The sequence below is a fragment of the Oncorhynchus clarkii genome, chromosome 16, assembly GCF_045791955.1.
Source record: "Oncorhynchus clarkii lewisi isolate Uvic-CL-2024 chromosome 16, UVic_Ocla_1.0, whole genome shotgun sequence".
Classification (NCBI taxonomy): domain Eukaryota; kingdom Metazoa; phylum Chordata; class Actinopteri; order Salmoniformes; family Salmonidae; genus Oncorhynchus; species Oncorhynchus clarkii.
In genome coordinates, this window is record NC_092162.1 from 35,598,908 (window position 1) to 35,623,868 (window position 24,961).

The 24,961-nt window shown below is 42.9% G+C and overlaps 1 protein-coding gene across 1 annotated transcript in view; it reads left to right on the forward strand.

The window, feature by feature from the left end:
- The first annotated feature begins 312 nt into the window (after positions 1–312).
- The window catches only part of LOC139367576 (histone-lysine N-methyltransferase PRDM16-like), a 103,265-nt gene continuing 78,616 nt past the window's right edge, over positions 313–24,961 (forward strand). The window contains exons 1-6 of the mRNA XM_071105830.1: positions 313–444; positions 9,855–9,957; positions 15,315–15,522; positions 15,686–15,833; positions 19,332–19,485; positions 22,407–24,018. Of these exons, the coding sequence (XP_070961931.1) occupies positions 319–444; positions 9,855–9,957; positions 15,315–15,522; positions 15,686–15,833; positions 19,332–19,485; positions 22,407–24,018 (2,351 nt within the window). The 5' untranslated portion in view covers positions 313–318. The remainder of the gene's footprint in view (positions 445–9,854; positions 9,958–15,314; positions 15,523–15,685; positions 15,834–19,331; positions 19,486–22,406; positions 24,019–24,961) is intronic.

The following is a 24,961-nucleotide window of genomic DNA, read 5'->3' on the forward strand; positions in this document are numbered from 1 at the left end:
GGGCCCTTGGCAGATAGTGTTCTGTCTACTAACAGATATGGACACACACAAACAATGTTGAGAAAGTCTTTGTATCCAACAGTCACGTGACGTGAAACTATCTGGTTCTATCTGAAAATGTTTATACTGTATGATGGTGACTAAGAAATGAAACCCTAATAATAGCAATTCCACAATGCTATTGCTCTCTTAAGCAGGTATTCACACATGCTCCCATACTAGAGAAGATAGAGGCTCAGTTCAGTGTCTTTGCATGAAAGGTGCACCTCTGACGTATGTGTGTTATCATCTGCTCTGTCCCAACAGGTGGTGGATGAGATGGGCAACGTCAAGTTCTGTCTGGACGAAGGCTCAGAGCCCGGTGGGAGCTGGCTCAAGTATGTACGCACTGCCATCTCTTTTGAGGAGCAGAACATGGCGGCGTGTCACCTCAGCGGAGACCAGGTGAGTGGCGCCTCCCTCCTCCTATGGGCTGCCAGCGTTTAGTGAGTGATACCCCACTCCTCCAATCAGCTGCACATGGCAATGTCAGAGACTCGGTGGAATGACTATTGTACTTCTTCCTACCTACCCATTGGGAAGAACAGTGGACTTTGCGCCAGTGTGTGTGTCTGTGTATGTGTGTGCGCGTGTATGTGCGTCATTGTTTCAAATCAAATTTGATCACATACATGTTTAGCAGATGTTTTGTGGGTGTAGAGATATTATTGTGTTCCTAGCTTCAAAAGTACAGTAATATCTAACGATACACAATACACACATCTAAAAGTAAAATAATGAAATTAAGAAATATAGAAATATATACGGGTACTATATGGTATATAGTACCAGTTAAACGTTTGTAAACATTTACTCATTCAAGGGTTTTCTATATTTTTTACTATTGTCTATATTGTATAATAATAGTGAAGACATCAAAACTATGAAATAACACATGGAATCAAGTAGTAACCAAAAAAGTGTTGAACAAATCAAAATATATTTTAGATTTTAGATTCTTCAAAGTAGCCACCCTTTGCCTTGATGACAGATTTGCACACTCTTGGCTATCTCTCAACCAGCTTCATGCGGGATGCTTTTCCAACAGTCTTGAAGGAGTTCCCACATATGCTGAGCACTTGTTGGCTGCTTTTCCTTCACTCTTCAGTTCAACTCATCACAAACCATCTCAATTGGGTTGAGGTCGGGGGATCGTGGAGGCCAGGTCATCTGATGCAGCACTCCGCCACTCTCCTTCTTGGTAAAATAGCCCTTCCACAGGCTGGAGGTGTGTTGGGTCATTGTCCTATTGAAAAACAAATGATAGTGCCATTAAGCTCAAACCAGATGGGATGGCGTATTGCTGCAGAATGCTGTAATAGCCATGCTGCTTAAGTGAATTCTAAATAAATCACAGATAGTGTCACCAGCAAAGCATCCCCACACCATCACACCTCCTCCTCCATGCTTCATGGTGGGAACCACAAATGCAGAGATCATCTGTTCACCTACTCTGCATCTCACAAAGACCAGCGGTTGGAACCAAACATCTTAGATTTGGACTCATCAGACCAAAGGAAAGATTTCCACCAGTCTAATGTCCATTGTTTGTGTTTCTTGGCACAAGCAAGTCTCTTCTTCTTATTGGTGTCATTTAGTAGTGGTTTCTTTGCAGCAATTCAACCATGAAGGCCTGATTCACGCAGTCTCCTTTTTTATTTAATTTAACCTTTATTTAACTAGGCAGTTGATGTTGTGTCTGTTACTTGAACTCTATGAAGCATTTATTTGGGCTGCAATTTCTCTGGTAACTCTAATGAACTTATCCTCTGCAGCAGAGATAACTCTGGGTCTTCCTTTCCTGTGGCAGTCCTCATGAGAGCCAGTTTCATCGTAATGCTTGATGCTTTTTGCGACAGCACATAAAGAAACTTCCAAAGTTCTTGACATTTTCCGGATTGACTGACCTTCATGTCTTAAAGTAATGATGAACTGTCATTTCCCTTTGCTTATTTGAGCTGTTCTTGCCATAATATGGACTTGGTCTTTTACCAAATAGGGCTATCTTCTGTATACCAACCCTACCTTGTCACAACACAACTGATTGACTCAAACACATTAAGAATGAAAGAAATTCCACAAATGAACTTTTAACAAGGCACAGCTGTTAACTGAAATGTATTCCAGGTGACTACTTCATGAAGCTTGTGGAGAGAAATCCAAAAGTCTGCAAAGCTGTTATCAAGGCAAAGGGTGGCTACGTTGAAGAATCTCAAATATAAAATATATTTAGATATTTCTTTGGTTACTACATGGTTCCATATTTGTTATTTTATGGTTTTGATGTCTTCACTATTATTCTAAAAATAAAGACAAACCCTGGAATGAGTAGGTGTGTCTAAACTTTTGACTGGTATTGTATGTGATGGGATGTATAGATATTATAGACAGTAATTGGATATAATATATAGTATATCTGAAGAATACGTGGATAGAATAGTATATGTACGTTAACAGTTGGACAGGATGGATTTGACTAGAATACAGTATGCACATATTAAATTGGTAAAACAGCATGTAAACATTATTAAAGTGACCAGAGTTCCATGTCTATGTACAAATGGCAGCAGCCTCTAAGGTGCAGGGTTGAGTAACCTGATAGGAGAGTGACTAAGTTCAGGGCAGGCTACTGGGTGGAGGCCGGCTAGTGATGGCTATTTAACAGTCTGATGGACTTGAGATAGAAGCTGTTTTTCAGTCTCCCAGCTTTGATGCACCTGTACTGACCTCGCCTTCTGGATGAGCGGGGTGAACAGGCTGTGGCTCAGGTGGCTCAGGTCCTTGATTATCTTCTTCCTGTGAGACCGGGTGAATGGGGTCGTGCTCCCTCTGCTGTTTGTTGACGTTGAGGGAGGGGTTATTTTCCTGGCACCACTCCGCCAGGGCTCTCACCGCTTCCCTGTAGGCTATCTCGTTGTTGTTTGTAATCAGGCATACCACTGTTGCTTCATCTTCAAACTTGATTGTTGAATTTGTGGTGTGCTTGGCCTTCATGGGTAAACAGGGATTACAGAAGAGGCCTGCACCCTTGTGTGGCCCCTGTGTTGAGGATCAGCGAAGTGGAGATGTTGTTTCCTACCTACACCACCTGGGCGCGGCTGGTCAGAAAGTCTAGGACCCAGTTGCATAGGGCGGGATACAGACCCAGGGTCCCGAGTTTAATGATGAGCTTGGAGGATACTATGGTGTTGAAGGCTGAGCAATATTCAATGAACAACATTCTTACATAGGTATTCCTCTTGTCCAGATGGGATAGGGAAGTGTGCAGTGCAATGGCAATTGCGTCATCCTTTGATCTATTGGGGCAGTGGGTCAAGGATGTCGGGGAAGGTGGACGTTATATGATCCTTAACTAGATCCTTAACTAGTCTCTCAAAGCACTTCATGATGTTGCTACGGGGCGATAGTCATTTAGTTCAGTTACCTTAGCTTTCTTGGGAACAGGAACAATGGTGGACATCTTGAAGCATGTGGGGACAGCAGACTGGGCGAGGGAGAGATTGAATATGTGTGTGTGTGTGTGTGTGTGTGTGTGTGTGTGTGTGTGTGTGTGTGTGTGTGTGTGTGTGTGTGTGTGTGTGTGTGTGTGTGTGTGTGTGTGTGTGTGTGTGTGTGTGTGTGTGTGCATGATGAGTAAAGTAATGGCTCTGTTGTGGGTCCAAGGCTGTCAGTGCCTTGCTGAGGAAGTCACTCGTGAGGTAGAATAATAATACGCTGACACGCCCACGTCTCCTAACCACTCCGGGTCCTTCTCTGGGAGCCAGCCACAAGCCCTTCCAAAAAGGAAACCTGGAAATGGAACACTCCTGAAGGAATGCCCACACTCGACCAGTCACTTGGCCAGAAAACCCAGCTGAGCCTAACCCCAATGCCTGTGTGCCTCTTACATCTCTCACCAGTCATATGCTCTCTCTTCAAAGGTGCTCTAGTCAATGAGTAACCTTACGTCAATGACACTGTATATCTGTAGTAGTAGGGAAGGGGAAAAACTAGCTAATTTAGTAATAAAGTACACGCTTCTGATGGAAAACTCATCATTTGCATCACTGAGCAGTGCCCAAGAAAGTATTCAATCTAATTGTTTGAAGCTACCACCATCCCTCCAAATCAAAACCTAACATGGATATCAATGTTTGCACCCACAAGCTCTATTCTATTTCCCATCTGCAGCAGCATGTTGCCCAATTGTGAGGCTGACAAACAGGTCTGAAGCACGCTAAGCGAGACACAACATGGAATCCATGTTTGGTTTTGATTTGGAGAGGGGTGGTAGCATCTAACAATTTGATGTTATTCTTTCCTGGGCACCACTCGACAATGCAAACCACGACTCTTCAATCAGAACCGTCTACCAATTCTAGATGTACCTTGTGGGAAAGGTGTTGCCAAACAGCCACAGCAACGGGTCGGGACATAACAGCCTAGACCAGAGTGGACCTGGGTTAGCCCTAATCCTTTCACAGTAATGTCCTCTGCTACAGTCTGAAAACCCTATTCCCTATTACGTGCACAGCGCTCTGGTGAAAGTTAGTGCACTATGTAGTGAATAGGGTGCCTTTTTGACACCGACCAAATCAAATATCTATATTGTGGGGGTGTGGCCTGCCCCACATGTAATGGGTTGTTTTGTTGTTTGAATTTAATGTGCTGCTTTGCTATTGTTTGTGAAGCTTGTTTTGTCTGGTGGCTTTTTATTCATTTACTAACACCACACACACTCACAATGCCAAAAATGTATAATTTATCTAACTTAGTACATCTCCACTTTTTTGGTCAGCATGCACAATGCATGAGTTTATGGACATTTGTGCACGACAGGCAAATTCGAATATGGCAGCAACCTTTTAAAACCCCAGTAGATCATTTATTTACACATTTACTTGTTTGTTAATAATGTTGTAGTGTATCAGAAGATAATCATGCAAATTTAAACAATTAAGGCAGTACTGCGTTGGAACGTTCGTCGTCTTCCTCTGAGGAGGAGTATGAAGGATCGGACCAATATGCTGCGTGGTACGTGTCCATGTTGATAATTTATTAACTCTGAACACCAAAAACAAAATAACAAGGAGAACGAACGAAAACGAAACAGTTCTGTCCGGTGAAGACACAGAGACAGAAAACAATCACCCACAACTAAAATGGGGAAAACAGGCTACCTAAGTATGATTCTCAATCAGAGACAACGAACGACACCTGCCTCTGATTCGAGAACCATACCAGGCCAAACATAAATACTATATAGAAAAAAGAACATAGACTACCCAACCCATCTCACACCCTGACCAAACTAACACAAAGACATAATAAAGGAACTAAGGTCAGAACGTGACATGCATTTTGAATATACTTCATACATTTAAATGTATAAATAATTAACATTCTTTCATTGAACAAGAAAAAATATTTTTATGATCGTCAATATTGACCAAAGTTTGAATGAATGAAAGTGATTTTGTTAAATATATTTATTGTGAAATAACAGTTGTGTTTGAGTGTGTGAGAGTATGTACGTGCAAGCATGTGTCCGTGAGTGTGTGTGTGTGTGTGTGTCGTCCTTTAGTGAGGATAGGGAGGGGGCTTCCTTCCTCTTTAGACCTCAGCCATTCAGAGAGCCCATTGATTGACCTCTGAACCTCACAGCCCTCATTTCTCAAGATGCTCTTAAGCCGTTTGTCAAAACAGCATCAAGTACGTAGAGTATGTGTGAGCTCTTCGTGGCGTGTAGAGCAGAAGTAGCTGGTAGGACTGCACGCCACGGAGAGCTCACATATACTCTCTCTCTCTCTCAAATCATTCTAAATCAGGATGCAGGTTCCTCACCTGAAGGTTAAGCAAATGAAGGAAGCCGGATAGGCAGTAAGCCGTCGTGTGTGTTTGTTGGAGAGAGGGACAGAGCCTCAGCTTGTTTGGGAGCATCCCAGTCCTAATACATTTCCACCTACGAAATCCAAGGTCACATAGAATTACGGGAGGCCCGTTTCCCTATAGCCAAAAGCCTGTCCTCGGACACAGAGCGGTGTTCTGTCTCGGATAGTAAACGTGGACTACACTGTCCTCGGACACAGAGCGGTGTTCTGTCTCGGATAGTAAACGTAGACTACACTGTGCTCGGACACAGAGCGGTGTTCTGTCTCGGATAATAAACGTAGACTACACTGTCCTCGGACACAGAGCGATGTTCTGTCTCGGATAGTAAACGTAGACTACACTGTCCTCGGACACAGAGCGGTGTTCTGTCTCGGATAGTAAACGTAGACTACACTGTCCTAGGACACAGAGAGGTGTTCTGTCTCGGGTAGTAAACGTAGACTACACTGTCCTCGGACACAGAGCGATGTTCTGTCTCGGGTAGTAAACGTAGACTACACTGTCCTCAAACACAGAGCGGTGTTCTGTCTCGGATAGTATACGTAGACTACACTGTCCTCGGACACAGAGCGGTGTTCTGTCTCGTATAGTAAACGTAGACTACACTGCTCACAGTGTCACTGAGACGACGTTTGGAGGTCGTCAAGCACGTTCACCATCTTGTCACGCGGTCCTCTTCTTTTGCGGTCCTCTACACCCCATCGTTGTTTGATCTCCCCTTTCACCTTGGTTTAAACACACACTCTCTGTTGATAAATAGGATGTGTGTGTAAAGTAATGTATTTATTTAACCAGGCAAGTCAGTTAAAAACAATGATGGCCTACCTGGAAGACACAGGGCCAACCCTCTGTGTGACTCCCAATTACGGACAGATGTGATGCAGCCTGGATTTGAATCAGGTACTGCAGTGACGCATCTTGCACTGAGATGCAGTGTCTCAGACGACTGCGCCACTCGGGAGCCATGTACTTCCCCCTCCCTGTCTGTGCAGTCTCATTCTCACTAAGGGACGATACACACGCACACACACACGTGCACACACGTGTACTGTTAAACCAAAGTTTATTTGTAATTTACAGTAACATATTGCACCTTTTTTTTACAGTAACTTACAGGTAACTGGCTGCAAGTAAGTTACCATAAAAACTTGCTCACCTAATTGTTAACCAGAAACAGCTACCATTCAGTGTTTGAATCTAAGAAATTGAGCTTTATGTTCTCCTACATAACATTACTGAAGATGAGTTTAAAAAAAATTATACATGTTTGAGTTAAAAAGAAACAAATAGACCTACAATTTGTATTTACAAGCATTATTAACTACGATCTTATTTTGAATGAATAGATAGATCCCTATTCTTCAACGTGTTTATTTCACTCACATTGTGGATAGTAAAAAGCAGAGATATATCCTAAGTCTCTTTTGTCAACAATGTAAGAAAAACAGAATACATTGGCAGAGGGATAAGACATACAGTGCCTTGCGAAAGTATACGGCCCCTTTGAACTTTGCGACCTTTTGCCACATTTCAGGCTTCAAACATAAAGATATAAAACTGTATTTTTTTGTGAAGAATCAACAACAAGTGGGACACAATCATGAAGTGGAACGACATTTATTGGATATTTCAAACTTTTTTAACAAATCAAAAACTGAAAAATTGGGCGTGCAAAATTATTCAGCCCCCTTAAGTTAATACTTTGTAGCGCCACAGTCGGTTGATGCCAATTATTCTGAACATATCCAAATGTTTCATGCCCTTGTTTAAGTCTTTGGCACAAACTGTTAAACGCATGTGGTGAAAGATAACAAGTAAAAACAGGCGTAGCAGCGACTTGTATAAAGGCTGAACTAAAACCCATTGTTTGCTCTGCGTAGTTTGGAAAGCCTTTAGACCTATGACTACGTCAAGCCTCACGCACCTAGACTGGATTTTTATCGCTCCATGTGTGTGTGTGTTTAAAACCAGTTGACTTAGATACATTATTTACATCATCATAGAGAGCAGAGATGGGACTGTGGGGAGGGGTCTCTTTGGCAGATGAACCAATCCTTTGATTTGAGATAAGAAGGGGAGGAGGAGTGACCTCATCATCAAAGACACGCTCACACAGACTATAGAGTGCCTGCTTCAGCTCCAACCAGGGAGGACACACCGCAGCCTGCTTGCCTGCCTGGCCACCTGTCTCCTCTCACTCCCCGGCCCTGGCTGGCTCCCCAGCCCCGGCCTCTCTCCTGTAATGATACTATGGGTTGTGTTGCCAACTCCATCCAGACAATACTACTGTTACAAAGGGAAGCTCTAACAACCACAACTCTCCTTTCCAAACTCTACCACCACATGGAGAACAGCAAGGTCAGAGATAAAGATGTCTGTCACGTAAAAGCCTATGCGTAAACAGATACTACAACTGATAATTATAAATATAATAAGTGTATTTTGTTTGAAAAATATGGCTCCTCTTCTAGGTGATTTTGAATATTTGGCCTAGCTTCTAAGCCACCCCTCAACATAGCAGTGGACTGATAAAAGTATTGGATGAAGTTACTACAATTTTACTATCTTGTGTGAATGTGTGTGTTTTACCTCTCATAGCCAACTCTTCTGCTGTGTCTGTCTCTCTCTCTCTGTGTGTGTGTGTGTGTGTGTGTGTGTGTGTGTGTGTGTGTGTGTGTGTATATATATATATATATATATATATATATATATATATATATATATATATGTGTGTGTATATATATATATATGTATATATATATATATATATATATATATATATATATATATATATATATATATATATATATATATATATATATATGTGGTTGATGAATAAGTTGGTGCTGAGCGCCCCCATGCGTCCGCACAGGACGCATTAAGGCTGGTTAATTTCAAATGTGTAGCCTATTTGTATATTGTTCATTGCTTGGTGTTTGTATAAAACTGTAGTTTACATGTTTTGCTCATAATTCAGCGACATTTGCTATTTAATTCAACATTATATTTTCAGTTGAAATCAGTTAAATGACAACATGTTGTGCTAAAAATTGGTGCATTTTATTCGGGCATATTTAGCATTTTCTGGTGTTGCTCTTTCACTGTAAGCTAATAAATAGATGTATTGCCACCTCTAACATGTTTCAGTCGCTCAGTTTATACCCAGTGTGGGGCCGACATGTTTTAGAAATGTTTAATTACAAATGCGCACGGATATGAACTACTGTAAAACAATGCACTCCAGGTATGTGACATTTAATTGAATTTGCCTTTTATTTCAATCGTCAGGACTTGTATTTGAACTATAATTTCGTTTTTACCCCAAAGTATGCTTGTAACTGGCTCATTGAATTCAACATTGTCAAATGTGTTGGCGCTTGGAGTCTGCATGCATTCTAATAACAATGGGTTTGTGTGTGGAGGTTTCAAACCAAAAATTAAAGCGTCATCAGATAGCCTAATTATTGTTACTTATCAAAAATGTTTATTGCCTCCTAGAATTAAAAAAAAAATGTATAGTCCTATACATAAATATTTCGATTTTTAGAAACAATAATAAATATTATGCATTGACTATCAAGTGTTTATATGATGAACAATGGATGTAAAGTAGACTAGAAACCTAAATCGTACTTAAATTAATTTGTACGTCAAGCAAGCTAAATATGAAAACTAATTAGGCCCTAATTAGGGATTATTGTCAATGTAGACATTTTTCTACTTTTATAATAGGCCTATAAATTGTTCTTCTTATTGTTGGTATTTTGCCAATGATAACAATAATAACAACATCGATATTGACAGATGAATATAGATAATAGGCTAAGCCTAATAAATCGACGCCCATAAAGGTTAATGTATTCATTCATGACAAGCAGACTATAGCTTTTTGTTGACTACACTGTCCCTAACCGCTTTCTCTACCTCTCTTTTCTATTTTACAGATTGATTATAAAGCTATTAGGGATATTGAAGTGGGGGAAGAGCTATTGGTGTATATGAAGGAAGGAATTTTCCCCGAGGGATCGATGGCACTAAACCTAGAAGGTAAGATTAATGCCATCATTAGCGCATATTTAAATTAACTCCAAAATAACATTTTGTTTTGGATCTTTTAATAATTATTTTAGATACAGATTTGGGGCAAAAATAATGACGTTTTGGATATTTTTCCAAATTGACATCTATAAAAAGCTTATTTGGGGGAAAATATTTGGCCTAAAGATCTGTCTACATTCAATCAGACAATACATAGCCTAAACTAACACCCGATCAATGACGAACTCAGTCCTCATCCATCCTCGAACAATTGTAAATCAAAATCAAATGTTATTTGTCACAAGTGTTTAGCAGCTGTTATTGCGGGTGCAGCGAAAAGCTTGAGAATAGTGGGTCCGCTATCACTTAACAAATACCTCGTAGAACTAGATGTGATAGCGGTCAATAACCTCGAACATTTAGGGATGTAGAAAACATTATAGGCTTTATCTATGAAGACCCGATGCAAGGAACATGATGCCATGGTCTATTTCTTGAAGTAGAACTGATGTTTTTTGGGAAGGATTAGACAGCTATTATGTTTGAAGTGAAGGATTTGATGTGGGATTTAACTTTGACCTACTTACCTCACCGTGCATCAGAAGGAATATAGGATATTATACTGAACCAAAATATCAACCCAACATGCAACAATTTCAAAGATTTTACTGAGTTACAGTTCATATCAGGAAGTAAATTTAATAAATTAATTAGGCCCTAATCTATGGATTGCACATGACTGTGCAAGGGCGCAGCCATGGGTAGGTCCACCCACTTGGGAGCCAGGCCAACCCACTGTGGAGCCAGGCCCAGCCAATCAGAATGAGTTTTCCTCCACAAAAAAATACTCCTCAGCACCCCTGATATTATGATATTTCATAGCTGCAATTTGAGCCTCCCTCAGATCTTTTTGCCAAAGAACAGGAGAGAGGATGAAAGGGTAAGAAATAGATGTGCGCTAGTGTCTATAAAAGAAAGAGACAAACAGAAACAACATTGACACTTTACCAGTGTGTGAATTAGTGTCAAAATGAAAGGTAGACTGTGTGCGTGTGCGTGTGTGCGCAAGAGAAAAGAGGGAGAAAGGGGGAAAGAAGAGGAAGAGCTTGGTGCTGCACAGCTCTCCTCGGCTGGTTTATCGGAGCTGGGACTTGGAGTGGGGCTTGAGGAGGCTCCGAGACCTCACCCATGCTCGCAGATTAGTCACTTTGTTCCCCTACCTCTCAAAGAGAGCTATTAGTCTCCCATTTATGTGCGCTTTCACACACCCTCCTCCCCATTCATACTCGCTCTACTGCTGAGTGTTACTGGTCGATTCATTCAATAGATTATGGCGACAAATTGATTCTTTGCGCGCTGCGCTCCAAAACACTGTGCACGCTTCCCCTGGCATTGTAGGTCTCGAGTCTAATGTCTTCCAGCGGTGAAATTGATGGCTAGGTGCGGCTCTGACGAGTCCTCAAGTTTCAATTCCTCCTTGAAGTGTTTTTTGATTTGACAAAGCCTCGTAGTCGGTGTAATAAAACAAGTAGGCCAATAAAGCCTCACAAGCGCGTCATAAGGCTGTTACTGGAAAGATGTCGCAGCCTTCAAAAGTGCCACATCCAAATATTCTGAGCGGTGAGGAGTTTTTCATCTTGGGAGGGAACAGTTCACACACAGTAAATTAGTTATATGGCTTTGGTGGCAGCTATGCATGTATAGCCTTTGAGATGGAAGTAATGGACAATTGAGACCAGAGGGTCATTTGTTCAAATCCATCTTTAGACAAAGTGCTGTTGCTACACTTCTCCCCTTTTAATGCATCTGGTTATTGCCAGCTGAATAAATGGCATACAGTATGAACTAGGTGAGCCATACACTCGAAGTTATTTTGAATCAACTTGAGTTGATAGTTCGGTCAAGTCAGGTCATGGCAATGCTGGGACAGGGTGGGTGCCAACGTAGCAGGCCCGGCTCCAGGATGACATGGCTGAGAGGGGGCACAGCTAGCATTGCTTTAGAGCCTTAATAAAACAAGGTCCATTGGTCCTACTGCTGTTCAAATATACAAAAATTGATCTGAAACGTAGTCGGACACATCAACAACCGTCGTTTTATAGAAGCCCAATAACACAAGAAGGATATGCGCCCCACTACCACACAGGCCTACAAGTGTATTTGAAATGCAGCCGTAGCTGCTGCGATAGGTCTGCACATCATTTGACATCAGATCAGCTCGACACTAGGCTATCAAAGACTCTTACAGGCTTCATTGCTTAATTACACTCTAATAATTAGAACGATAGGCTACATATTGCTGTCGAATGTGTAACACTATTCAATGAGTGTAACCAATCCGCATTTCCTCCAGGTACGCACTATTTTCTAGTTCCAAACGCACATGCACACGCTATAGCAAGATAGCAGTGAGGGAGAGAAGAGGAGGCGGTGTGTTGTTTTCATAGTATTGACATCACTTTTACAGTAATGCAAATGTAATGATACCAGAGTGAACGTTTGCTTACTTCGTTTAGTAGGATACACACGGTGTTGGTCATACTAGTGCTATATACAACATGTTGTTTTAGGCCTATCTGAAATGCAGCCATATACTGTACACAACTGTCATTTTTGCGCGCAAGACAGCACGCGATGTTGAAGAAAAGCCCCATGAAGACTGGTAGCCATAGATGCGCTCATTCAAATATCACATACCGTAACCATCTATTCAGGATCATGGACAGGTGGCTACCGTCAGTCAGTGCAATGAAACGATACTGTTATATGCGCTTCCAATTTCACTGTCCCTAAACCCATCACATAAGGCAAAGCTCTATATCTATCAATAGCATTTTTTTAAACGTAATATTATATTTGTTTAGATTACCCAATGAGGCTCATTTGTAAAAGTGTTCCAAACGGCCAAATGTGGGGGAATGTTAAAGTTAAAAAGTTGTCCAGGAGTGACACACTTTTTGGCTACTAATTGCTTTTTGGCAGATTTCTATACTGTTTCTGCTCTTCTCAGATACAGTGCTTTCAGAAAGTATTCACACCCTCTGAATTTTTCCACATTTTGTTGTGTTACAGCCTGAATTTAAAATGGGTTACATTTCGAATATATTTTGTCACTGGGTTACACACAATACCCTATAATGTCAAAGTGGAATTATGTTTTTCGAAATGTTTACAAATTAAGTTAAAATGAAAAGCTGAATGTCTTTAGTCAATAAGTATTCAATCCCTTTTGTTATGGCAAGACTAAATAAGTTCAGGAGTAAACATGTGTTTAACAAATCACATAATAAGTTGCATGGACTCACTCTGTGCAATAACAGTGTTTAACATGGTTGTTTAATAAATAACTAATCTCTGTAACCCACACATACAATTATCGGTAAGGTCCCTCACTCGAGCAGTGAATTTCAAACATAAATTCAACCACAAAGACCAGGGAGGTTTTCCAATGCCTTGCAAATGATGGGTTTAAAAAAAATACAGACACTGAATATCCCTATTAGCATGGTGAAGATATGAATTACACATTGGATGGTGTATCAATACACCAAGTCACTGCAAAGATACAGGTGTCCTTCCTAACTCAGTTGCTGGAGAGGAAGGAAATAGCTCAGGAATTTTACTATGAGGCCACCAGTGATTTTAAAACAGTTATAGAGGAATTGCTGTGATAAGAGAGAACTGATGATCGATCAACAACATTGTAGTTACTTCACAATACTAACCTAAATGACAGGGTGAAAATAAGGAAGCCTGTGCAGAATATAGATATTACAAAACATGCATTTGTTTGCAATAACGCACTAAAGTAAAACTGAAAACAATGTGGCGAAGAAATTGTCCTGAATACAAATGTTTATGTTTGGGGCAAACTAACACAACACATCACTGAGTACCACTCTTCATATTTTCAAGCATGGTGGTGGCTGCATCATGTTATGGGTATGGTTGTCATCGGCAAGGACTAGTGAGTTTTTTTAGGATAAAAATAAACAGAATAGAGTTAAGCGCAGGCAAAATCCTAGAGGAAACCTGGTTCAGTCTGCATTACAACAGACACTGTGAGACAAATTCACCTTTCAGCAGGACAATAACGTAAAACACAAGGTCAAATATACACTGTAGTTGTTTACCAAGATGTGGCCTAGTTACAGTTTTGATTTGAATTGAATTGAAAATATATGGCAAGACTTGAACATGGCTGTGTAGCAATGATCAACAACCAACTTGACAGAGCCTAAAGTTTTTTTTTTAAGAATAATGTGCAAATATTTTACAATCCAGGTGTGCAAAACTTACCCAGAAAGAATCACAGCTATAATCGCTGCCAAAGCTGCTTCTAACATTGAATAAGGGATCTGCATTTCTTTTCAATAATTTGCTACAATTTCTAAAAACATGTTTTCACTTTGTCAGTGTGAGCTATTGTGTGTAGGTGGTTGAGATTTTTTTTTTTTTTTTATCCAATTTGAATTCAGGCTGAAACACAACAACATGTAGAATGAGTCAAAGGGTATGAATACTTTCTGAAGGCACTGTAGCCTCTGTCCTGGTCTGCGCAACTGGCAGGCCCGGCAGCATCTACATCTACAGAAAACACAGCTAGGGGGGCACATCTGGGGGGTCCATGCCTGGCTTTGTCACTCTGCAACCTAGCCTAAACACACATGGCTCATTCTTCTTGGACAACATCCACCCTACACTCCCCCATTCCCTCCCCCTCTCTTCAACTTGGCCTGAGTTGTTGAACTTGATGCCCAGGTCAGAAAGCCGCCATTGAAATTGCCTGCCTCACAGTTCCATTGATTTGACCTTGGTTGGGAAACTCATTTCAAAGGCTATCAACCTGGAAAATAATGACAAATGTTTAGCCTTTTGCTTCCTTTGCGTGCTATAGCCTAAAGCCACTGAACAGCCGCCACCACTGGACTGAAAAGTAATTAGCTATGTGTTAATTAAGATGTAAAGCTGACTAGCCCAGGCTACATTTTATTGTTCCTAGATGTGTTTATGTTTTAGGTCAAAGCTAATGGGAGAGTGGTTGTTTAAGCATTTGAAAATGCACTTGATTCGCTTGGACAGGAGAGTGAGAGGTTTATCTTTTCTAAACTTGAAATGCTAGACATTTCTGGTTCCTGTTTATGATTGTTTGTTCAGTTTGGGATCACAGATGGATGTTGGCTGGGGAGCTACGTAGTTATCCTGCTCAGCCTTTTACCCTCAGTGTGTGTGTGTGTGTGTGTGTGTGTGTGTGTGTGTGTGTGTGTGTAGAGGGACCTTATCTAACCTACAAGCTACTCACAAGTGTGTGTTTGTTTTTGCAAAAGACACATTTCCGAAAAATAAATAGTCAGATTGTACCACAGACGAACAGATGTACCGCTGTGAGGACTGTGACGAGCTGTTCACCTCTGCCCTGGAGCTGCAGCGGCACCAGAAGTGCTTTTGTTCCAGCGCCGGGTCCGTGTTCGACACTCTCAGCAACGAGGACTTCAAGCAGGGCTGTGACGACAGCGACCACGAGTCTGTCCACGAGTGCAAGGACTGCGAGAAGATCTTCCCCGACGAGTACAGGTGCAGCGCGCACACACACACACACAAACATGCACACGCACACACATACACACGCACATAAGCGAGCACGCACGGACACACACAGTGGTACCATTACCTCTACACTAATGATTTGAAGAGTTTCCTCATCCTGAATGACTGTGTGTCTGTGCTCCCTGTCCAGTCTGGGCCAACACATGATTGTGCACACAGAGGAGCGAGAGTACAAGTGTGACCAGTGTCCCAAGGCCTTCAACTGGAAGTCCAACCTCATCCGCCACCAGATGTCCCACGACAGCGGCAAGCAGTTCGAGTGTCGAAACTGCGATAAGGTACAGCACACCCGGCATGTAAGTTGTGCGCAGGCTTCTTTTGCTACCTTGGTGAATGCTGATCCTAGCCACAGTAGTGAATTGACTGGGGAGAAAATTCATTGTGTATGTGCGTAGAAAATAGGATTTTAACCATATGATTTTGTGATTAAGTTAGTGTAACACAACCATAAATGCAATTTAGTACCAACTTAATCATGTCAGTTCATGCTATGACTTGAAAATGTCATTGCTTGCAGTTTATTCAGCTAACTGGTTGTCTGGCTTTTAGTGCTGAGTGATTAGTGGTTTTTGAGGTCGGTTTGGTTCCGGTTTGATTATAAAAAAATTATCCCGGATTTCAGTTGAACTTTTTTTTTAAAACATGAAATGCATTATAAAATAATGACATAACAATGAATTTAGAGCTTTTTAATGGAAATTCTGAGGCCAAAAATAGTGAACATTCAATAGCCAAACATTTAAAATATTCGATTGCACCTGTTAGGTCCACATTGGGTAGACATCAATAGAAAATGGGAAATTACTATGAAATAATGCAATATTTCAGTTGTGTATATTACTTAGTTTCTATTTCATGACTTTATTCATTTTCATTCCTTAAAGTCATCATCTCATCTCTGTTCAGGCTGTAGCAGTCAGCCAGTCAGTTATCTATGTTCTCCCTGTACTTCCCTCTTTAATGTGTATGTAACCATAACTTGACAGCCAGCCAAACTCCAATCAAGAACTGAACCAGAGTCAGGGCTAGCCTTTCCATAAACCTCCAGTTCTATAGTTGAAACGGTGTAAAACTGTAACAGTATAGAACATTTTATATATTATATAGCAGCTCAGACTTAACGGCTTAAAGTCGAACCGATGTTTCGTAGTCGCATAGTGAACAATACCTGACCATCACTGGACATAGAAAACGTACGCATCCTGCTTGAATATTGTTCTCAACAGGATTAGTATCTAAATAACATGTAAGATAACTTAAGTGTGAAGTGAAATCACATGTAGAGAGAAGCTACCTGCAAAACAGAGCTTAACAGGCAGACTAGGCTAGCGAGGGAATAGATGTAATCGATTTACTTAAAATTCAGAACTTGAACACGACATGCTGAAATTAGAAATTATTGTGTTTACAGACAGGGGCGCAACTTTGGTTTTAGAAGTGGGAGGGTATTTCTTTATTTGATTTTATCCATTCGGATAAACACACCTACCCGACCGCTCATAGCCGTCCGCATGGTCTTAAAGCACACTGTTGCCTCATTTTGTATCACATTCCAGTGATAAAACTGGGGGGGGGGGGATTTCAGAATCTGGGGGGGATATGTCTTGTTCTTCAAAGTGCACTGAACAAAAATATAAACATGGAACAATTTCTAAGATTTTACTGAGTTACAGTTCATATAAGGAAACCAGTCAATTTAAATGAATGAATTAGGCCCTAATCTATGGATTTCACATGACTGGGAATATAGATATGCATCTGTTGGTCACAGATACCTTTAAAGGGTAGGGTGTGGATCAGAACCAGTCAGTATTTGGTGTTACCACCATTTGCCTCATGCAGCGCGACACATCTCCTTCCCATAGAGTTGATCAGGCTGTTGATTGTGGCCTGTGGAATGTTGTCCCACTCCTCTTCAATGGCTGTGTGAAGTTGCTGGATAGTGGCGGGAACTGGAACACCCTGTCGTACACGTCGATCCAGAGCATCCCAAACATGCTCAATGGGTGACATGTCTGGTGAGTATACAAGCCATGGAAAAACTGGGACATTTTCAGCTTCCAGGAATTGAGTGCAGATCCTTGCGACATGTGGCTGTGCACTATCATGCTGAAACATGAGGTGATGGTGATGGATGAATGGCACGACAATGGGCCTCAGGATCTCATCACGGTATCTCTGTGCATTCATATTGCCATCGATAAAATGCAATTGTGTTCATTGTCCGTAGCTTATGCCTGCCCATACAATAACTGCCACCATGGGGCACTCTGTTCACAACGTTGACATCAGCATACTGCTCGCCCACATGACGCCATATACACTGTCTGCCATCTGCCCGGGTACAGTTAAAACCGGGGTTCATCCATGAAGAGGACAGTTTTTCATCGTGCCAGTGGTCATTGAAGGTGAGCATTTGCTCACTGAAGTCGGTTAAGATGCCGAAAAGATCAAGACTCTGGTGAGGACAGCGAGCACACATATGAACTTCCCTGAGACGGTTTCTGACAGTTTGTGAAGAAATTCTACAGTTGTGCAAACCGGTGGATGGTCTCAGACGATCCCAAACGTGAAGAATCCAGATGTGAAAGTCCTGGGCTGGTGGTCTGCGGTTGAACATACTGCCAAATTCCCCAAAAAGATGTTGGAGGCGGCTTATGGTAGAGGAATACACATGAAATTATCTGGCAACAGCTCTGGTGGACATTCTTGCAGTCAGCCTGCCAAGTGCATGCTCCCTAAAAACTTGAGACATCTGTGACATTGTATTTTGTGACAAAACTACACATTTTAGAGTGGCTTCTTGATATGCCACACCTGTCAGGTGGATGGATTACCTTGGCAAAGGAGAAATGCTCATTAACAGGGATGTAAACAAATTTGTGCACAAATGTTGAGAGAAATAAGCTTTTTGTGTGTATGGAACATTTCTGGGATCTTTTATTTCAGCTCATGTAACATGGGACAAACACTTTATATGTTGCGTTTATATTTTTTTCAATGTAGACAAGGCATACTTTCACAAACTGTCTCTGTCCCTCTCGTCATTATGTTGTGTACATTCCTCTCTCGTGTTTTATGCAGTCTGTGTGTATCTAATTTAATGTTGATGGTGTAAATGTGTATCCGTCCAGAGATCTGTATATAATGGCGAGATGCTGATGTATTCGCCCTAAGAATAGGAGTCGTTGTCCAAAATAAGCCATAGAAACACATTGGGCTTATTTTGCACAGCTTTTGGCAAGAGTGAATCCTCTCACTTCACCTCTTCCTCTCTGACCCGCCTCTTGTCTGAGCCAGAAAAAAATAGGCGCAATGAATTATGGTCATTGTAGTTAATTACCATGTTTCTGCACTGAACTAGGTTCATTATTTGGCTTAATGAAAACTACAACTCCCTTCAGCCCAGCATCCCACATAAAGTTCTTGACTTGATTTATCTCGTGAATTATTTGATTTCTCTATAGACAAGAAAACAAACTTAATGTAATTCAAGTAATTGAACTGACTTTGGTCAATTAGTAACCCCCAAAAATAAAACGTTGGTTAATCGCTCAGCACTACTGACCATAAAGTTAGTTGTTGGCGAATGTAACCACCATCACAAAGGCATCACGGGAAGCTGGCATGGATGCAGTATAAGATTTTTTACTCAGTAGTATATATATTCTGAAAGTGTCAACACACAGTGATCGGAACCTGCTGACCATGACTGGTTTTTATCTGTGTGTGTGTGTGTGTCAATGGAAATGTTTCTGCCACCTCCCTACCCACAGGTGTTCACGGACCCCAGCAACCTGCAGCGCCACATCCGCTCGCAGCACATAGGGGCTCGCACTCACACCTGCCCCGAATGTGGCAAGACCTTCGCCACCTCCTCGGGCCTCAAGCAGCACAAGCACATTCACAGTAGTGTCAAGCCCTTCATCTGTAAGTCTCTGCAACCCAAGTCGATATGGCCTAGCCAACCCACATCTAGTTCTACCTCCCTGTGTCTAAAGGCCTACTCCTCATCCTCCTCCCTCCATCTCTCTCCAACCCCAAGCAGGGCCAGAGACAGTAGCAGACACAATCCCGTAGGTCAGAGGCAATTCCGTGACCCCATCCCTTCTTTTTCTTGTTATGTGTTTCATTTTGTTGTGTGTTTTCCCCACCTTTTCTCTTGTTTTTGTTATCCTCCTCCATTCCTCCCTCCGTGCCTCTCCTCCTCTTTTTGTTGTATGGGTAACACTTTATTTTGATACTCCAGCTCATTAAGTTGGATAGAGGGTGCACTTGCATTGACAAAGATAGGAAGTGGGCCCTCTTTCCCAGTCTACGGTCCCTCTGCAGCTGATATGTTACTGATTTGTTGAGCATCTTTAGTGGGACTTTTAAAAAAGTGCTACTTTGTGTTTCTTTTTTCCCCCTGTGTGTGTGTGTGTGTGTGTGTGTGTGTGTGTGTGTGTGTGTGTGTGTGTGTGTGTGTGTGTGTGTGTGTTTTTTTTTCCTTCTGAGGGGGGTAAAAATGGGTTTCCTTCGGCACGGGCAGATTTGATATAAACGTGGATCAACAGTTTCTGCTCCAGCTCCCCGTTAAAGGATGCTGGAAGCCATGATACCTTACCTTGTCTTCTCTCTCTTAACTTTCTGCTTTGCTTTTCTGTTTGTACCCATGTGCACATATGTGTGTATATGCTTATATACATGTATAGGTACAGTCTGTATTCAAGCAACACTTTATAGAATATATTGTGAAAAGTAGGTTGCCCACTGTAGAGATATGGTATGTATGTTGCCGGTCATAGTGATGCATGATTTGTGATTTGCATAGATTCAGCCTTTAGAGAAAAAGGCCCAGTCTATGTACATGTATAGTGAGTGTACCAACATTAAGAACACCTGCTATTTCCATGACGTCGACCAGGCCTGGGCAATTCCTTTCCAATGAGGGCCACATTAGAATATATTTTTGCCATTGTGGGCCAGAATCATTTTACAGGATTATACATCATGTGTATGACTGTGTTGACAGATATATCTACTGTAAATCACGTCCAGATATGCTACTTATTTTACTGTTTTAACATGCACAGAAATAAGGTATTTTCATTATTAAACATGCAATGAACTACACGGAGGGAAAAGTACACTGTACATTCAGCACCACGGACAAAACACAAGAAAGAGAGAGAGCTCAACATTACATTTAAACTGCTCAATCAGTGCTAGGAGTGAAGTCTGATGGGCATTGACTAGAGCAGTGAAGTCAGGTATAGTTTCTGACGTCGCGTTGTGCAGGATTGTTGAGAGGGGAGAGTCGGTAAGAGATGATCTGTGCCTGGACTTGTTATATTTCATCAGTGAAAATGTCTGTTCACATGCATAGGTTAACCCAAACAGTACAAACATCTTCTGAGCATAACTCATAATCTTTGGAGAGCTTTGTTCATTGAGAGATACATAGAACCTTGTCAGTGACATTGTTTTGAATAGTTCTCCAATCACTGCATCAGACTGAAGATCGATAAGCTCAGACTAACAATCGGAAGGTGGGTGAGATTGTTGACTTCTACTTGGAAATCAGGAGGAGTAATTTTCCCTTGAAGGCTTTGACAAGGCTGTGCATCTGATATGCAAAACGGCCCTTCCCTTGTGGTTTGGAATTCAGTTCATTCATGAGGGCCATGATGTCCACGGTGAAGGAAAAATCTGCCAACCATTCTTTATCTTGCAGTTGAGGGAAATCCACATATATTCCTTTCATTTGCAAACACTCAGCAATCTACGACTTCAGGTCTCACACCCTTTTAAGCACCTTCCCCAAACTCAGCCATCTCATGTTTTTGTGGTAGGGGACATATGCATGACCCGACTCTGTCTCTTCCAACAGTGAGACAAACTGCCTGTGGTTTAAAGATTTTGCTCTTATGAAGTTTACCACTTTAGTCACTGTATCCACAACATGGCCCATTTGATGAATAATGCAATGCAGGTAAATAATTATCTGATCTGGGTTCAGCTCAGCTACTTGATCTTGTATCCTTTTCAAAAGGCCAACGTTTTTTCATTTCAAGTTTGGGCACCCATCAGTGGTCACACTGGATAACTTTTCAAAACTCAGTCCCAGCTTTGCCACACACTTATTAACCTCCTCCAATAAATGTTTCCCTGTGTTTGTGCTCTTCATTGACTGCACTGAAGCCAGCTCCTCTGCTATTTCAAAGTCTGGGGTTATGCCTCGTAACAATATCAACTGCGCCGTGTCACATGCATCACTGCTCTCATCCAGGGCCAAGGAGAAATAGGTGAAATCCTTTACCTTGTCTTTCAACTGCTGTTCCATTTTCTCTGCGATGTCCTCAACACGCCAGGTCACTGTTCATCTTGACAGGGAAACATTTTCAAACAGCTCTTTCTTGTCGGGGCAAAGTATTGCTGCAGAGTCAATTTAACATTCTTTAATGAATTTGCCTTCAGCGAATGGGTTGCTATGTTTAGCAATTTTGTTGGACATTACATAGTTAGCTCTCGTAATTCTGTTGTTTCCTGAAAGCAGTTTTGTGAAAAGTCCTTGCTGCTTTTGCAACTGAGAAAGCAACTGTTTTGATGCTCTTGCCCTCTGCTCAGAAGACATATTCCTATATTTCTCTGCATGCTTTGTCTGGAAGTGTCGGGACAAGATGTACTCTTTCAAGACAGCGATGCTCTCTTTGCACACTAAGCACACAGGTGATCTTAATGTTTTGTACACAGTGTATATTATTTCTAAGTAGTGTTGTATCTGTGTTGACTATTGACTTGGTACTCTGAGTTAGTGACAGTGTTTAAATGGGCTTAACCAGGCCCATGTGGGCTGTGTGTCTCCCCAGGCGAGGTGTGCCACAAGTCCTACACGCAGTTCTCCAACCTGTGCCGCCACAAGCGCATGCACGCCGACTGCCGCACCCAGATCAAGTGCAAAGACTGTGGCCAGATGTTCAGCACTACTTCCTCCCTCAACAAGCACCAGCGTTTTTGTGAGGGCAAAAACCATTATGGCCCTGCCGGGGGCCTGTTTGCTCCCGGCATCCCCATGAGCAGCCCCATCCTGGCCAAGTCCAGGTCCCATCCCCACCACCACCAACTCAACCACTCAGGTCTGGCCTTCCCTGACTACTTCCCCTCCCGGCCCCATCTTCACGCCAGCCTATCCTTCTCCTCCAGGCCGCATGGCTTCCCCTCGCTCTCCCATGGCTTCCCGGATCTCTTCGTCCCATCGCTCTACCCCCGACCGCCCTTACTGCCCCCCAGCCCCTTTCTGAAGAGCCCCCTGGGCAAGAACAGTAACAACGGTGGGAGCCAGGAGGGCAAGCTGCCTCACAGCCTCCTGGACGGGACTCCACTGTCTCTGATCAGCTCCATCAACAACAACAATGGAGGAAATAGTCTCCTCAGCAGTCAGGAGAGGGAGGACAAAGAGAGGCTGGAGCTGGCGTACAGAGAAGTCAAGGCCAAAACCAAGATGTCGGCGGTGTCGGACGACAGCGACCTGGAGGAAGTCAACACCACCAGCGGCACCGACCTAGACACCACCACCGGCACCGCCTCGTGTTCAGAGTTAGACAGCGACGCTGAGAGTGAGCGGGAACAAAGGGAGCGGGTCAACGGCACAAAGAGAAGGAAGGAGGCAGGCGTTAGAGGGGTGGTGGGGACAGATAGGATGGGTCAGGATGGGCGGCCGGACAACGTGAGCAGCGGCTCGTTCAACCTGGCTTGCGAGCAGCCCCCCTTCCTCTCGGTCGCCTCCCAGCACTCCTTCTTTCCGCATCCGGACGAGCAGGCACTGCCCCCCACAGGGGCCACCGCTGCCACCGACTCCATCAAGGCCATCGCTTCCATCGCCGAGAAGTACTTTGGCCCTGCGCTCATGAGCCTGCAAGAGAAGAATATGGGCTCGAAGCCCTGCCATTCAATGTTCCCTTTCCAGTTCCTACCCAACTTCCCTCACTCCCTCTACCCCTTCACCGAGCGGGCCGGTGCCCTCAAACCCGGCATGTTCTTCAAGGCTGAGCCCAAGTCGCCTCGTGCGCAACATCCGTCACCCCACAAAATGGCTGCCCCTCGCACTGAAGAGTCATCGCCCTTTGACCTCACCACCAAGCCAAAGAAGACCAAACCGAAACTGCCGGCACCCGCCAAGTCGACCCCACCCAGCGGTAGCAGCAACACCCCCCTCCTTCTCCCGGGGGATGAGGAGCAGCCACTGGACCTCAGCATCAGCAGCCACAGACGGGATGTGCACAACGGGGTGGTGGCCCCTGAGCAGCCGTCCAGCCGCAAGAACCAATGCAAGGAGGAGCACCCCGACAGCCACCCCCTCCACCAGCTCCTGCTGTCACAGCACCAGCAGCCCCTGGCCCAGCCGCCCCAGCAGCCGCCCCAGCAGCAGCCCTCCCTGCATTACACCAAGCCCTCGGCCTTCGTCATGGACCCAATATACAGGTATTTCAGCCCCAAGGAGACCAGAGTCCTCACCAGACACTGTATGTAGATAAGCAACTGAAGTTGACACTCATGTTAGAACATATATTCAATATGTAGGCTATATATACACAATATACAGCAGGGTCCGGAACTATTGACAAACTCAATAAAGATGCAGAAATGACTGTATAAAATTAATAATGCAAATACTGAGATAAACTGAACAAAAATATGAACGCAACATGTAAAGTGTTGGTCCCATGTTTCATGAGCTTAAATATAAGATCCCAGAAATGTTCCATACACACAAAAAGCTTAATTCTCACAAATTCTGTGCCGGTGTGGCTTGGCTCATTGCGCTCTAGCAACTCCTTGTGGTGAGCCGGGCACTTGTAGGCTGACTACGGTCATCAGTTGAGCACTGTTTCCAGCAACACATTGGTGCAGCTGGCTTCCGGGGTAAGCAGGCAGGTGTTAAGAAGCGCGCTTTGGCGGTCATGTTTCAGAGGACGCATGACTCGACCTTCGCCTCTCCCGAGCTCGTTGGGGAGTTGCAGCGACGAGACAAGATCGTAATCACTAAATTGGGGAGAAAAAGGGGGTAGTTGGGCTTACTGAGGAGTATTTCTGTCTGTAATAAAGCCCTTTTGTGGGGAAAAACAAATTCTGATTGGCTGGTCTGGCTTCCCAGTCCGTCCCTGGTCTTGCTTCCCAGTCCGTCCCTGGTCTGGCATACCATGTCCGCCCAAGGCTGCGCCCTGCCCAGTCATGTAAAATTCATAGATTAATCCATTAGCTTAAGGAATTTCAATTGACTGATTTCCTTGTATTCACTGAAACTCGGTACAATCATTGAAATTGTGAGATGTTGCATTTATATTTTTGTTCAGTATGTATTGTATGCTAAAAAATGGAGGAAATTATATTATTTATACTAATACATTTTCGCGGAGAAAGAGAT